This window comes from Rhinolophus hipposideros (genome assembly GCF_964194185.1).
Source record: "Rhinolophus hipposideros genome assembly, chromosome: 24".
Classification (NCBI taxonomy): Eukaryota; Metazoa; Chordata; class Mammalia; order Chiroptera; family Rhinolophidae; genus Rhinolophus; species Rhinolophus hipposideros.
Window position 1 is genome coordinate 15,588,435 of NC_138070.1, and position 15,928 is coordinate 15,604,362.

General features: G+C 47.7%; 1 protein-coding gene across 1 annotated transcript in view; it reads left to right on the forward strand.

Annotated features, from left to right (window-relative positions):
* MYO18B (myosin XVIIIB) overlaps window positions 1-15,928 on the forward strand; it is a 260,653-nt gene that overhangs the window by 95,965 nt on the left and 148,760 nt on the right. Inside the window, exons 19-21 of the mRNA XM_081037710.1 lie at window positions 1,453-1,636; window positions 2,466-2,688; window positions 6,396-6,505. Of these exons, the coding sequence (XP_080893836.1) occupies window positions 1,453-1,636; window positions 2,466-2,688; window positions 6,396-6,505 (517 nt within the window). The remainder of the gene's footprint in view (window positions 1-1,452; window positions 1,637-2,465; window positions 2,689-6,395; window positions 6,506-15,928) is intronic.

Below are 15,928 nucleotides of genomic sequence, written 5' to 3' on the forward strand. Positions count from 1 at the left end.
TTGATCAGATGTCCTGGTGCGCGAGGGAAGAAGGGACAGCACGTGAGAAGTCGAGGCTCACAGGGGTGAAAGAGCGTGGCCGGTTTGGGAGTACATCCCCCCAGGATGTCTTGCATGCTTGCGAGCCATGCATTGGTGGATTTTGAGAGCAAACAGGGCTTTTTGTTAGCGTGTTATTCTGCAGCCGCGAGTGCCAGATTCACCAGGACAGCTCGCTGAGCATTCTGATCCCTGGCCCCACCCAGTCTCTCTAGGGGAGGGCCCTGGGGACTTGCTTTGCAGACGAGCTTCCCAAGAAATGGCTCTTAAGCACTCTCAAGTTTTGGTCACACCCTCTTGCTTTATATATCAGCAGCTGAGCTCGAACGAGGACACATGACTCATTCAGTGCCACACAGTAAATTGCAGACCAGAGGTCAGGTCTCCCAACCCCCCAGGTGGGATGACCCAGGTATAGGGGTACACGCGCCTTTCTCTCTGTGTACCAGGGGGTGGTGCCCACATCCCCCAGAGCCCTGCCCTCTCCTCTCCGGGATCCTGCCTCTGGGGGAGCTCCCTTAGCTCCCTCCCAAGATTTTTTTATTTCAATAAGAGTGTGTTCAAGCCATTGTTAATCTTGGTGCTGGCCCATGCATGTAACCACCTTAAGGATCTTTGAGTCACGTGAGACTGACTTCCTTAATAGTTTGGACAGTTGGGTTCGGCATAGAGAGAGATGGGTAACGGGCCTTGAGGGCTGGGGCTGGGGGTGTGGCCTGGACTTGCACAGGGAGTGATGGAGGACGCCCATATGCTTCCATTGAGGGGGTGGGGCAGGTGGGACCCTGGAGGCACCAGACCTTCTCTAGATCCCAAACCCAACCTAGGGCACAGCAGGGTCTGCCCAGCTCTCTTAATCCTCTTTTGCCCAACGCAGCAGGCAGGCCAGCTCAGGTTTCTGAGAGCAGACTCTATAAGGCCCCTGGCCCTCGCTCACTAATCTGAGTACCTGTACGTTCCAGGAGCACTGAGGGGAGGCGTCTGCTGGGCGTTTCATTGACAGGTCCCGAAACTGCCTGTTCAGCCTGTGAGTCGTTGATTCTTGCATGAAACACAGCATAAGCACCTACTGTGTACTGGACCTGTTCTAGGGATAACATAGATCATTTCTCCCTCTCCGAAAAGACAGGCTTCTTAGAATTCCCACAAGGATGTAGGTGCCAAGAACATCCAATAGGAGAGATGTCAGGTGGGGAGCAAGGCATGGAGGAAAGAACTGGTGTTTGTCACAAAGCCAAGGCTCATCTGGCAGAAAGGACTAGAGACCAAAGGGCAGCAGTTCAGAGGTGTGATGCAGGGGGAGGGTTCAGGAAACAGATTGCTGACCGTGTGCAGGGGTGTGCAGTGGGAAGCAAGGTGGACGCCTTTCCCATGAGCCCCCTAAAGCCCTTCTCTCTTTCCCCTACCTGCCAGGGAGGAGCTGAGGAGTCTGTTCCAGGCCCGGGCCAAGCTGCCCCCTGTGTGCTGGGCTGTGACAGGCCTGGAGGGTACCTCCCAGCAGGCCCTGCAGAGAAGCCGCGCCGTGAGAAGGGCCTTTGCCAGTGGCTTTGCGTCGGTGAAGAGGAAAGCCCCATGCTCCCAGATCAAGCTGCAGGGGGTGAGTGGCTCCCCTTGAAGTCGTGGCTTTCACTGCCACGTACCCCTCCCCCCCTCCATCATCTGCCTGCATCATCTCTAACCTCCCCAGGGAGCCTAGAGGGGCAGGCATCGCCCCACACTCCACAGAAGAGGAAACCGAGGCTCAGAATAGTACAGAAACTTGGCCATGCTTGAAAATGACTGGTCCAAGCCAGAGGCCAAAGCTTTGGCTACTTGGTATTGACTTGAGGGGCTTCAGGAAGTTTGCAGGAACCACAGTTGTCCTTGTGAGCAAGGTGACAGATGATGCAGCCAGACCAGGCCTGCCTGCCTTCCGCACCTCTCAAATGCCTTCATTTTCACCTCTAGACCTCCTTGGTGGAAGGCAACAGGCTCCAGCACTGGAAGTAACTATGTTACCTAGACACACTCATCCAATACCAAATGAGAAACTTTGGTCAGTGATGAGGAAGGGCCCAAAGGGTAGGAGGACATGGGAAGGATACGTTTTGAAAAATGCTCATAGCGTATTATACTGAAAAATCCCACAGACTAGGTCCTGGCTTGAAGTTTACCTCTTCTGCTAGTGATCTGTGTGAAGTTGGCTTGCCACTCACTTGCCTTCTCCATGCCTCGGTTTCCCTATCTGTTATAACAAGGGCTGTTATAAAGACCCCTTATTTCTCCTGAGTACAAATTAGGCTGCAGACAGGTCCTTGGTGTAGGACATAGGGGCCCCCAAAGATACCCACATCAGGATGAATATATGTTCAGAGAATATACGTCCAGACCCTTGTCTGTCCCACCCTGAGACAGCTGGCCGTAACCCCCTCTCCTCTCTGTCCCAGGACGCATTGACCAGTGTGATCAGACGGTCTCAGTTACACTTCATCCACTGCCTGGTGCCGAGCCCAGCGGTGGAAAACCGGGGTGTGCAGCGGGCTCCGACCCCACTGCAGCCTGGTGGGGACAAGCCTGGGGCCATTGGGCCCCTGCCTGTGGACATCCCGGCGCTGAGAATCCAGCTTGCAGGCTCCTACATCCTGGAGGCACTGCGTCTGCACAGGGCAGGTGAGAGCCGCCGGTCAGCAAGCACCTAGTGTCTAACGAACGCCTGGGACATGCCCGCTGACCAGTAGCACCTAAGGTACAAGAGCACCAGCCACGTGCCAGGAGCTTTTCCTAGAGTATCCTGTTGACTCTTCTCAGCAGCCCTGTGAGGTAGAAGCTGTGATAACCCCCGTTTTACAGAGGAGGAAACAGAGGCTCAGAGAGGTGGAAGGACTTGCTCACTGGTCACACAGCTGGGACAGGGCAGAGCCTGGCTGTGGGCCCAGGTCTCTTTGGGTCCAAAGCACGTCTTATTTCCTGAATTAGGTGTGTGCTCCTGGAAGGCCAAGGCTGTGTCCTTCTCGTCTTCCTTTTTAACAACAAACATCTAAGGAGCTTCGACTTTGGGATAGAGAGTGGGATTCCCCCAAGGAGTAATATTTTGGTCTGCAAGATGCTCAGCCTGGTTCGGGAGATCAGTGTGGACACAGGTGATGACAGTGTGATATGACAGGGGCATGCGTTCCATGGGGGTGCAGGCGGTTCCCCCAAGGAGTAATATTTTGGTCTGCAAGATGCTCAGCCTGGTTCGGGAGATCAGTGTGGACACAGGTGATGACAGTGTGATATGACAGGGGCATGCGTCCCATGGGGGTGCAGGCGGTACCGGGACGCCGAGAGGAGGATAAAATCAGATATCCTGTGCTCTCATTGGGGAGATCTGGGAAAACCTCCCAGGGCAGGTAACCTCTTAGTTGGGTCTTAAAACAAAACAAGCAGCTCCCCTCTGGGGGTGGGAGGGAGAGGGAATGATAGGCAGAGGGATCAGCATATGCAACGGCAGGGCGGCAGAAGAGGCTGGGTTTTCGGGGAATGGGGTTCAAAATGAGGGGTGGGGGGCTTGTGGAAGATGAGGCGGCTAGACCCACGGGGGAGGCTGTGAATTGGTTTTTGGAAATTTGGTTTTCTCCAGGTCCAGGTGAGGAGATGATGGGGTGGTAGGCGGACAAAAGGATTTTAATCAGAGGAATGACATCTTTAGGCCTGTATTTTAGAGAGCAAGCACGCACCCGAAGTTCCCGCCATTAGCTCATCCAATGGGTGGGGTTTGATCTGAATCCTTCTGATTCTTTTTTGCCTCTCAGACCTCGGAGGCCACCCCATGGATTTCCCTTTCTGACAGTCGGCGATGCTTCAGGTGCAGGCGGTCCGTCCGCAGAAGATGGGATGGCGGGGGCTGCTGGGAAGCCGAGGTGGACACCCGTTTGTTTAACATGCTGTGGTCACTGATGCCCCAGTGTGTGTTCGCTGCCTCCATCTCCTCCCACCGCGTTAATAATGAAACCATGGGCACAGGGTATTTGATGGAGAAGCTGGGAGCAGCTGGAAGCAAAGATGAGACCCTCATGCCCTCGAGCATCTCATTGATTTTCCCGCCTGCCTGCACAACCACAGGCAGAGGGAGGCAGATAATGTCACAGCGGGAGAGCAGGAGAGAGGTAGTCACAGCCGGGGGCAGATCGATTCTGCCTGGCTGGCTGGCAGGAAGCACGAAGCCTTGGCAGGCGCAGTGGCCTGCCTGTCAGAGCCCCCGTGTGCACGCTCCGGACAGCATGTCCCCTGCCTGGGGCCTGTGTCTTCATTGCAGTACTTGTCTTCTGCCTCCTCGGCAGACCACGACTTGGTCAGGAGGAGTTTTCCAACTAAGTGAAGGGTTGATGTCTGGTGCCACAACTTTCCAATTTCTGCCTTTCAGACCTGGTTCATTTCCTCCTTTTTTCCTGCTTGAAGTGGCTTCTGTCTTTCTCATACCATCTAAGCAATGTTGACATGCATACATAGGCACACACACACACATATATATATAAAATATTGAGGGTTTTGAATTCATGCACATATAATGTATAGATACATATCACATGCTTACATAATGCATACATGTCTATGCTATTTATTGATAGCCTAGGAACGCTGTGCTAGGAACTATGTCATCACACATACTAGCTGACATAATACTCACCAAGCCCTTAGCACAGTGGCTGGCGCATAATAAATGCTCATGAAACGTGGCATGAAGTACATCCTGGTGAGTGATGCCCCGACTCTGGAGCGAGTTGCTCTGGGCTTGTCTGGCGAACACGGGCAAGTCTCCTTTTTTTGCTCCTATAATAGCTCAGATCTGAGAGAGCTGTTGAGGGTTTCATGCGCGAATAAGATCATAACACTTAGAAGAGTGCCTGGATGTGGGAAAGCACTCAATACGTGTTAGTCTCTTTTACTATCATCGCGATCAGATTTGATCCGTGTAGTGCCCCTGGGATGATAGCTCTTGTTCTCATCTGGCAAGTGAAGAAACCGAATCTCAAAGAGATGGGGTCATTTGTCATCGATCAGAGGGCAATACGGGCAGAAATGGGATGGGGGGAACCTAGCTAAGTCTCACCCCAAAGGGCAGACTTATAACTTCCCCCTGTCTCTGTGTGGTCTCATCCTTTGAACCTGACTGGAGACCGCCTCTTCCTTCAGGAAGGCTTCCTGGATTCACCACCCTCACGCGCTGCCACTCTTCCCCCTCAAGGTTTATGCATTTGGCCGGTGGTGTCATCTTGCTATTCAGATCCTGCCTCAAATGTTACTCTCTGTCACATCACCGTGTTTTAATGTTTGTGAAGCAGAGTCTCAAAAGTAGAGTGAGAGTTTACCAGACCTTCTCCCATCCGGCCACTTGAGGGTTTTTTTTTTGTTGTTGTTGTTTTGTTTTTGGCAACTGAGATTCTACCATACCCCTTGTATCATATAAGGTACCCTTGTAACCTTAAGACCCGGAATCTGAGTTCAGGTTCCTTTGGGACCCATTCCCTGCTTATCTTTGATCCATCGTTGTCTACTCACCACTGGATTAGTTATTGTCATTGTCTGGGTTTGAATCCTATCTGGAGGAGTTACTATCTGTGTGACTTTGAGTTTGGTGACTGGAACTCTCTGGGCCTCAATTTCCACATCTATAAAATGGGTATAAAATATAGCCCCCAGAGTGTCTGTAACAAACACAAGGAAGTTGTTATCCGGGTGCCTTAACTCACAAAAACACCCAGTAAATGTTAGCTGTTGCTATGACTGTAGAACAAACCGACTTCCGCGCTCTAGCTCCCTCTGCTTAGATGTCCCTTCCATACTAAATCCTCTGACAAACTCCTACAGCTCCTTTAAAGGCTGGTTCTAATATTACCTTTTTTTGGTAGCTTTCCAGATGACTCTTCCCAGTTTCCACACAGAATTCAGCTGTATTCATCCTACATGTTAGATTTCAAAGAACCCTTCAATACTATCCAACACAGCGTTTCCATATGCAGCCCGAGTGGTAATAAATTTGAGGACAAAAACAATTTTTTTTCCCCATGGCTGAACAGGTTTGGGAAAAAACTCTGGAGTAAGCAAAGCTAATCAGGCATCTTCCCTGCAGAGGTTCTCAGAGCCTTTGGCATCAATGCTGACACACTCTGCGACCTCCACAGAGGCAGATGAGAGTGTTTTATAGGGTTCGGGTTCAGCGGAACACATTTGTGAAATGCTGCTTGACTCTAACCTCTTAAATTAGCAAATGGGGAAACTGAGGCCCCGAGAAGTGAGTCCGCATAGCAAGGTAGTAGCAAGGCTAAGAGCAGGGCCCTAGGTTGCTCTTCTCACCTGGACTCCTGTTCTTTTCCTGCCCTCTCCATCCCCCACAGGCTACGCTGATCACATGGGGATCACTCGGTTCCGTAGACGATTCCAGGTGTTGGACCCTCTGCTCACAAAGAAGCTCATGTTGGTCACCGAGGGAATAGACGAGAAGAAGGTATGTAACGCTGGGCGCCAGCGTGGGTGCAAGCCCTGGATGTTTCTGTTCCATAGGGGATCGCCCCAGGGGGAATCTGGACCAGCTGGGATCGGAGAGCCAGGCCTTGGGGGCAAAGATGAGAGTGGTGTGAGTTTGGCCCAGACCAAACTATACGCCACCCCCCGCCACGTCACTGAGGACGTGACCCACCCCAGAATAGCCCTTCTGAAACCCTGTGTGAGGAAGTGCAGGAAAAGAATTAGAGTGAGGAGAAGGGCATGTCCCAGCAGGCAGGGGCCCAGCTAGCAAGACGAAAAGCCATCATTTTCAGACAGAGTTCCACTCACCCCAAGCACCCTGAGATAGTCTATGAAAAGAGGGCTTCCCAGTCCAAAATGTGTGGGAAGCATTTCATGCTAGAGCCCCCAGCTTATAGAATTCATTACAATGAACCCATCTCCCGTGGGACCTTTGCACTAGCTGTTCCCTTTGCTCAGAGCACTCTTTCCTCCAATCTTTGCATGGCCGGTGGTGTCATCTTGCTATTCAGATCCTGCCTCAAATGTTACTCTCTGTCACATCACCGTGTTTTAATGTTTGTGTAGCACTTATCCTTATGTGAAATTATGTAGATCCCTTGTGTTTTCTGCCTCATAGCAAGTACTCAATCAATTTTCTGTTGAATGAATGAATGAATACACATACCTAACCTTGTATTTCTGCCCCCGTGTGTCTCCTCTTTCTAACTCTACTGTACACCCTCAATAAATGTTTCTATTGGGAATGGCTACCAGCTAATCAATGATTACTGAGCTCTTAAGAATTGGCAAAATCCTATTGTATTCCCCCCTACAAAACAAGAGCTATTATGGCCCTGTTACAAATGAGAAAACAGAGTCTCATAGACATGAAATGACTCCCCTAAGGCCACACAGCCAGGCATTGTGTGTTTTGTCCCTAAATCCAAGTTTCTTGATTCCAGGGAGGGTAGCTGAGAAAGCATGGGCTCCAGAGTCAGATAGACCTGCTGTTGACTCCCAGCTCAGGCTGTGTGCACAGAAGCAACTTCCTTCATCTTTCTGCCTCAGTTTCCTCATCTGTAAAGTGGAAACAATAATAATGTCTATCTCAATAGGGGGTTTTGAGGATTACGTGTCATAGTATAGTTGATATGCTCGATACATTTCCTGGCACGTACCCTGTTTCCCTGGAAATAAGACCTACCCGGACCATCAACTCTAATGCGTCTTTTGGAGCAAAAATTAATATAACCTGGTATTATATTATATTATATTACGTTACGTTACATTACATTATATTATATGATAAAGACCCGGTTTTATAAGACCCTTATTTTATTTTATAAAATAAGACTGGGTCTTATATTAATTTTTGCTCCAAAAGATGCATTAGAGCTGATAATCCGACTAGGTCTTATATCCGGGGAAACATGGTCAGAAGGGCCAATACATGTGAACTGTTATCAGCATCACACGCACCCATGTTAGCAACAGCATCGTCGCCATCTTTCAAGGCCAGAATGATGGCAACCATCTTCACAGCCATGTTGAAACTTCCTCTCCACGGCAGTGTGCCCATGACACCATCAACACGTGACTCCTCCATCAGGGAGTCATGAGGACGGAAGAGTCAACAGAGTCACAATTATTAGGTCCTTTCTTGGCTCCCTGTAGAAGGGACCAGGGCACACGCCATCTCCTGAAGACAAGGCAGCACCTTCTTTGTGGCCCTCCTAACTCGCCATGGGGAGGGAACATTAGACCCAGCTTGGGTGGTTCAGGGCTATCCCCCCTCTGAGTGACAGCCCCTCTGGAAGCTATAAAGCTCTGCGTGGCTTGGCACCACCAACCACTGTGTACCCACCTTTATTTGGGGTTCGTTATCCTCGGTCCTCCACGAGTTGATCTCTGTTCCGAGCATCTGAAATGGAGCCATTGAAAGGGTCTTGGGTTCCTGTGCAGTTGCCAACAGCACAGAAACGCGGTGTGGGGAGTTTTCTGCGGTGACAGTGGGTGCAGCATATGGAAGCATTCTGGATGACTCAGCAGTTCTGTTGTAGCCAAACCTACACCACCTCCATGCACACACTGGAGGCCCCGGAAAACGGGAAATTACACTTGGTGGGGAGTTTTTGCTTCTTCTGATCCGTTTCTTCTTTGCTCACAAATTTCATTTGCTGCAGCACAGAATTTTGCTAGCAACAAAAGGAAACACCATCCTGCCTCTGATGAAAAAGCTGATAAATATTCATTTGCCAGGCGACATGATAGGCCATGAATTATACATGAACGTGTGCTCAGGTGGGTACACTGTCAGCCTGTGTGTGTAAAGCAGTTAAGACCTCAGGATTTAAGAAGACAAGTTTGACAGCCCGAAAAGGTCAATATTATCATTAGACAATAGATGGCAGCAGAGGGAATTCATTGTCAGGATGTAACAGGAGCCCTGGCGAGGTCCCCCACGTGCCTGATACCTGATACGTGGCTCCTGAACGTTGGTTTTTATTCACGCCCAGACTGTTTCCTAGTGAAGTGCTTTCTTTGGGTGGATACCTGCTGGATATTTTGTGTTCCTGAAACAAAAATAGCCCATACCTTTTACCTCGTATGCACAAACTCTCATCGCCCTGTATCAGGCACAATCTGAAAAGGATCCTTGACCTGAAACAGCCCTCAAGAGTTTATTCCATTTTAAAGCAGAGCCCACTGAGCCCACCGTCCCCCAGCCAGGCCGTGGTAGAGCTGGGCTTTGAAGTCAGGCTGTCAGTTTTCTCCCACAGGGCTTTTTATGTTTTATTGTGATAAAATACACAACATAAAATGTAATCATCTTAAGCATTTTTAAGTTTACACGTCAGTGGCTTTACGTCTGTTCCTATCGTTGTGCTATCATCACGACGCTCCGTCTCCAGAACTCGTTCATCTTGCAAAACGGAAACTCTGTTCCCCATTAAACACTAATTCCCCAAGCCCCTCCCCCGGCCTCTGGGCACCCCCATTCGACTTTCTGTCTCTATGAATTTGGCTACCGTAGGGACCTCATATAAGGAACTGTACAGCATTTGTCCTTCTGTGACTGGCTAATTTTGCTTAGTTTAATGTCCTCAAGGTTCATCCATGAGTGTGTCAGAATTGCTTTGTGTGTATATACAGCACTTTGTTTATCCATCCAGCTGCCAGTGGACACTTGGGCTGCTTCCACCTTTTGGCCATCGTGAATAGTGCTGCTATGAATATGGGTGTACGAATATCTGCTAGAGTCCCTGCTTTGATTCTCTTGGGTAGATACTCAGAAGCGGTATGGCTGGATCCTAAAGTAACTCTGTATTTAATGTTTTGAGGAACTGCCAAGCTGTTTTCCATAGTGGCTGCACCATTTTACATTCCCACCAACTGGACAAGTGTTCCAATTTCCAATTTCAAGTGTTCCAAGTGTTCCAATTTCTCCACATCCTCCCCAACACTTGTTATTTCCGGTTGTTGTTATTATTATTATGATTATTTAGTAACCATCCTAATGGATGTGGAGTCGTATCTCACTGTGGTTTCGATGTGCATTTCCTTGATCTGTGCTACTGAGCACGTTTTCATGCTCACACAGGACTTTTGAATGGAAGGTCTCCGAGGACAGTGTTCAGTGAAGTTCTCTACAGAATGTGCCATCCATGATGTCCCTTTAAAATACTAATGACTAACTTCACTCAACTTTAACCACCTGGCCAGAGATACAGGGATGTACAGGACGCAGTCTTAAAACAAGCAATTTCCATACAGAGGGATGGCTTTGGGACGCCACCCCTCTGGGGTGAGGGGGTGAGGGTTGGACACTCGGGGAAGACCCTTCAGGGCATGTAATGACTGCATCGAGAGCCTGGTGGGATAATTTGGAGGAATCAGGAAAGGAGTACACACTTTGGAGGTAGCTGTGCAAAGACCCAGAGTCTTTGAGTCGTGAGGTTGTAGCTGGAGCGTAAATGACGCCATGTGTCCAGAAAAGGAGCTGAAGATGTTGGCAGAGGCCAGACCATGGGTCCTGGTTAGCAGTGCCAGAGAGTCTGGACTTTATCAGACGGTCAGCGAGGATCCACCGAAAGGTTTGCAACAGGGAGTGGCATAGGAAACCTGATCTTTATTACTTGAACTGGCTTAAGGAAAATTATGAAGAAGTCAAGAGCCCTTGCCCCATTTAGGGCACGGTGTCCTCACGCTGACCTCCAGCTGTTTAGGATGCCCTTCTGGCATAGGCTCAGGGCTCCATAATGACCTTGTATTGTCCTCTAATCATCTTGGGTCCCAGTCCTCTCTCCCAGGTTGTCCCATCCGGTTAAGATTATACCTTAACCTACACAGAAGCCCACCAGAGTGACCATAGTGATGGGCTCTCAGGCAGGTCAGTGGAGACGTGTTTTCAGCTCTTTATGGCTATGGCCCAGATTCTGGTCCCTTTAATCTTTTTGCTGCTGAGGCAGGAGTTGCCAGTCCTCTCTGATCAATGTGAGGAAACTCTTGGGCCCTCCTCCCCTGAGGGTGTCTAGAGTGTTGATTGATTTGAGCCAACAAAATCTATCGCTGGGGAGTTGATCTGAAGAACACAATTAAGGGATGTCAATCTATCTTCTCAAAGGCAGCCACTCTTATTCTATCTCAAACCCTGGTGGACACTCCCAGTTTCCTCTGAATTTGTTTCAAGAGTCCGTTCCTTTTTTCTTTTTTTTAAATTAAATGTATTAGGGTGACATGGGCTACTAAAATTAGATAGGTTTCAAGTGTGCGTTTCTCTAATACATCACCATATATTTGACCCCCTTTTCCCTCTTCTACCACCCCCCTCCTGCCCCCGTCCCCTCTGGTAACCACTAAGCTATTGTCCGTGTCTATGAGTTTTTGTTTCTTTGTTTGTCTCGTTGCTTTGTTGCTTTCAGTTTCATAGCCCACATATCAGTGAAGTTATGATTCTTGTCGAGTCCCTTTCTGCTGGGAAGAGGCCCCTAGGAGCCCATCGCTGAAAGCAGAGCTGTCCGCTCTCGGGGTGCTGAACCATTATTCAGGTGTTCCCATAGCCTGAGCCCTCTGGAATTTATTCATCATCCTTTTTCTGCTCACCTTGCTGGCCTCCATTTTGAGGCTACTATTGTAATAATTATGTGCATTTTCCATTAAGTGTTAACCAACCAATCATTCATGAGTGCGTGTGTTTGCTTGTTCATACAGTGTCTGCTTTGTGCCAGGCATTCTCTTTGCCATCCTGAGCACATAGAATTAAATAAGAGACTTAGTCCCCATCCCTATAGAATGACCTGGTCAATGTGTACGTGAGAGGTCCAGTGATTAAAAGCATTTAGAGTCACATAGACTTGGGTTCACATCCTGGTTTCTGACAGCTCTCTTTCCATTCATACATACTCCTTGATACCTGGTTGTTGTATGACCATGGCGACAGGTAATTGGTCATAACAAGGCACCTGGCACATAGTAGGTGCTCAACAGATGGCAGCTGTTGGTCCTGGTGGCCACTGGGCCATGGTGTTTATGGATAAGTTGCTATGCTGTTCACAGCCAAATTCACTGGGTGAACATCCAATTCCACAGACAAGGGTTCTCCATTTCATACCACTCATTGAGAGGTGAGTTGAGGAAGCATTTCTCAGCCATGGTTATTTCTGGAGTCTCTCACTGCCTGTCCAGCATGTTCAGCTTCGTGTGAGATGTTGGCCCATAGGCTTTTTGTCATTGAACATTGGAGAGAAAGTTCTTTGTACAATTCTAGAACACAAAGGGGCTCTGTAAGTGGAGGTATGAGTCAGATTTCTCCCAGATACATTTAAGGATTCACAATTTGGGCCTAGAATGGTGAAGGTGGAGGGTGCGTCATCACTCCACAGTGCCAAAGAAGGGCGTATAACCTCAGAACCTCCACCAGTTGCTAATATTTATGGGAACTCAGCGTGTGCCGGGCATGAGAGTAAGCACTGTTAAATGTATTATAATAGCTGCTTAGAAGTCTTGGCCAAGTTCGATATCTAAGCCCACAGAGGGTTTCTACTGACTGCTTTTGCTATTTCCTTGAGTATAGGTCACACTTTCCAGTTTCTTTGCATATCTTGTAATTTTTGGTTAAAAACTGGACATTTTTTATTGTTGTTGAGAACTGGACATACGTGATAACATCTCTGGATTCCAATCTTTTCCCAACTGTGTAGTAACTAACTTATCTGGACTAGATTTATAGAGTCTGTCTCTTCCATGGTATGAGATTGCTGATCTCTCCTCAGCTTTGCATTCTGGTTTTTATTATAAATTGTGGGTTTTCCAGGGTTGCCCCCATGTCAACATAGCTTAGTGGTCACCAGAGGTTGTGATCAAACGCCTTGAATCTGTGAAGCATTCACCTAATTCTTATGGAGCTGTGTGTGCATTGGAAAATGTATTCGATGTTCCGGCATTTACAGTTGTGTCCCAGCTTTTACTTTTTCTTTGGCTATTTCACATGTGTTCTGCCTGCACCCTTTATGTTTAAGTTGGGATATGTAGATAGCTAGGGCCATCTACATCTCTCCTGTGCATGCATGTGGCCTTGAGCACGTGTGCAGACTTCTAATTGCCAGGAATGTGTGGGAGCTTATAATGGTGCACTGTGGTTATTCCACTTCCTACATCTCCTTGTTACGTTTCTGGCTAGTCAATGTCCATCTCTTGCCCCAATCAGGATAACAACCTTAGGCCAGCTGCAGCATTGACCTTCTTCATTTGTTTGCTGCCAGGATTAGTCCTATTTGTGACAGTGGTCCTGGGTGTGGGGTTTTCTTGTGTCTCCCTGCATATATGTGGATTTCACAGCTTGTCTCACCCTGGTAGGTTTACTGCATTGACAGCTTGGTAGAGCCCTAGTCAAGGTTGTCACAAACCCCCCACTGTTCTTACCTGAGGTTCAATAGGGTTTTCTCAACTATTTCTTGAATGCTTCTCAATGTATTGTATTCCCGGGCTCAATTTCTGGAGTATTGAACTTGTTTTTGAAAATTATATCAATTTTTATCATTGTTTTTTGGGTGAGAGGATTTTTCAGGCTCCTTGCTCCATCCTTCCGGAAATCTCACTCCTACATGCTACCTTCGTGACCTCCTTATGTCCCCACTACATCCTTGTAGGGTAGGCACGATTTCCCCATATTCTAGAATATGAAGATCAGAGAGGACCAGCAGCTTGCTCAGGGTCACACAGCCTAGTGAATGGTGGGGCTGAACTGGATCCTAGTGTCAGAGAGCAGAGAAAAAGCTTGAGAATCCTATTCACTGAGGTTCATCATCCTCCATCATTTCTTAGTGTGTGACCTTTGACAAATTATTTCATTGCCCTGAACCTTACTTTCTTTCTCTGTAAAATGGGCATAAGATATGTAGCATGTGTTGCAGAGCTTTAAAAATAAAATGAGTTATGCATAAGACACTGAGAACGGTGCTCAGACTCAAAAACACAGTAGGTAACTGTTTCCTTGGAGCCAAATGGCCAACATTTTACTCAGCATTCCATGCCGAAAAGGATAAGCCTTAATTATCTGGACAATTAAGATGGAATAGCTGATGCCACAAAGATGAAGGACAGGAAGAAATTTCTTATAGTAAACCTGGATTATTGCTGTGGATTCCATCAACTGGCTATTGGGCAATGAATGCATGAATGTACAACCACGTGAAATCACTGATGTTTCACCTAAACAAGTTATAATTTCATATGGGTTAAGCTAAGAGTAATATTAATGATGATAATCATCATTAAGTACAAAGTAATTAAGTACAAAGTCACTTACAAAGTCATTTTCACACATTCTCCATTATTCACCCCAACACCTGTGCAGTCTGGACAGGGAATATTAGCAGCATTTTGCAGGCGAGGAAAAATGAGAGTCAGAAATGTAGTTCAATGTCTGTGGCCACTCACCCCACCGTTTGGACCTAAACGTTCTTCTCTGTCAGACGAGGTCAATAAGACAGAATAGCTTTGTTAGGCCTAATGTTCTCGGCTATGCAGACCTCTCAAGGGCTTTACGAAAACAGGAGATGGGGACAAATCCTCAGATATTGTGGGAGTCAGGTTTGTGCTTTGGCTGTGTGGGGTGTACCTGAGCAGTGGAAGCTTAGTCCGTGGTCTGTACCATCTCTATTAGGTTTTGACCTTGACAGAGCTGGTAAGACTGGCTCTAGGACATTAGGACTGGCTCATAATGTTTGTCGAGTGCTTCCTGTATACCAGGTACTACATCAGGTCCTCTGCAAGCACGACTACAGAATCTCCTGAAATAGCGCAATCCCCTGCCCCCCATTTTTCTGAAGAGCAACCAGAGCTCAGTAAAGCACTTTTCCAAGGTTACATAGTCCATGAGTTCTAAAACCAGGATCTCAGCCCAGGTGAGTCTCATTCTAGATTCTGTTTTTTTCCCCCCAAACATCTACTCTGGATATTGACTCGAAGGTCGACGTAGGAACATTTCATTGGCTGTAGGTTTATTTTTTATCCGTCCTATGTTTGGCCCATTTTTATTTTGTTTTCCTCTTGTGCAGAGAGAAAAGATGTTGCAGTTTGGATATATCGACTTGATGCATTCTGCTGCCTAGGGCTCCCTTGGACCATTTTGGGCTAAAATGTAATAAGTGAAACCACTGAATTTTTGGAGGGACGTTGTAGAATGTTCTTCTAGGAGGTCAGAGGAGGGAACTTCCTCTCAGATTACAGTCTTGGACCAGACGTTTAATAAGCTTTTATTATTATTATTTTCGATATCTTAGGAAGTTTTCTGCGATGCTGATGACCCGTGGAATTGAAACTCATCTACTAAATTACTCCAGTCTCATAATACCTTTTGCTTCTTGAGTGTTGCAATTGCTTTTCTGACCGTTTATTCTGAAAATTGACGTTATTATTTTCAGTGGATGGAAGGTCCATGAGGGGTGGCATGGGGGTGGAGTAGGAGGGGAATTGGCAGTCACAAAGAAACCAGGCGCGACCTGTATTTATCTGAAAGCACACATCTCTGGCAGGTTTGTTGCAGCCTGCAGGACTCTATGAAAAGAGGAAAATTCCATGAAATGCCTGGTGACTCGGCCACTGCTGCATCCAGGAATCTCCTGGAGTGAATTTGTTTCTCTTGCATAGATTTACCTTTCTCTCCTCATTCACCTCCCTGCCCCCCACTGTTATCCCCACTGGATCTCTGTTGTTTGAGTATTCATTCATTCAGTCATCACATTTATTGAGCTCCTACTGTTTGCATAGAACAGCACCAGGGGCAGTGGAGGAAATAAGAGGTGAATGAAACACAGGCTCTCCATCTATATTCTAAATCAGGCACACCAGGTTAACGGTGATGTCGTTTATTTAGCAAATATCTTTGAGAGTCAGGCAGTCTGGCAAGTACAATGAAAGA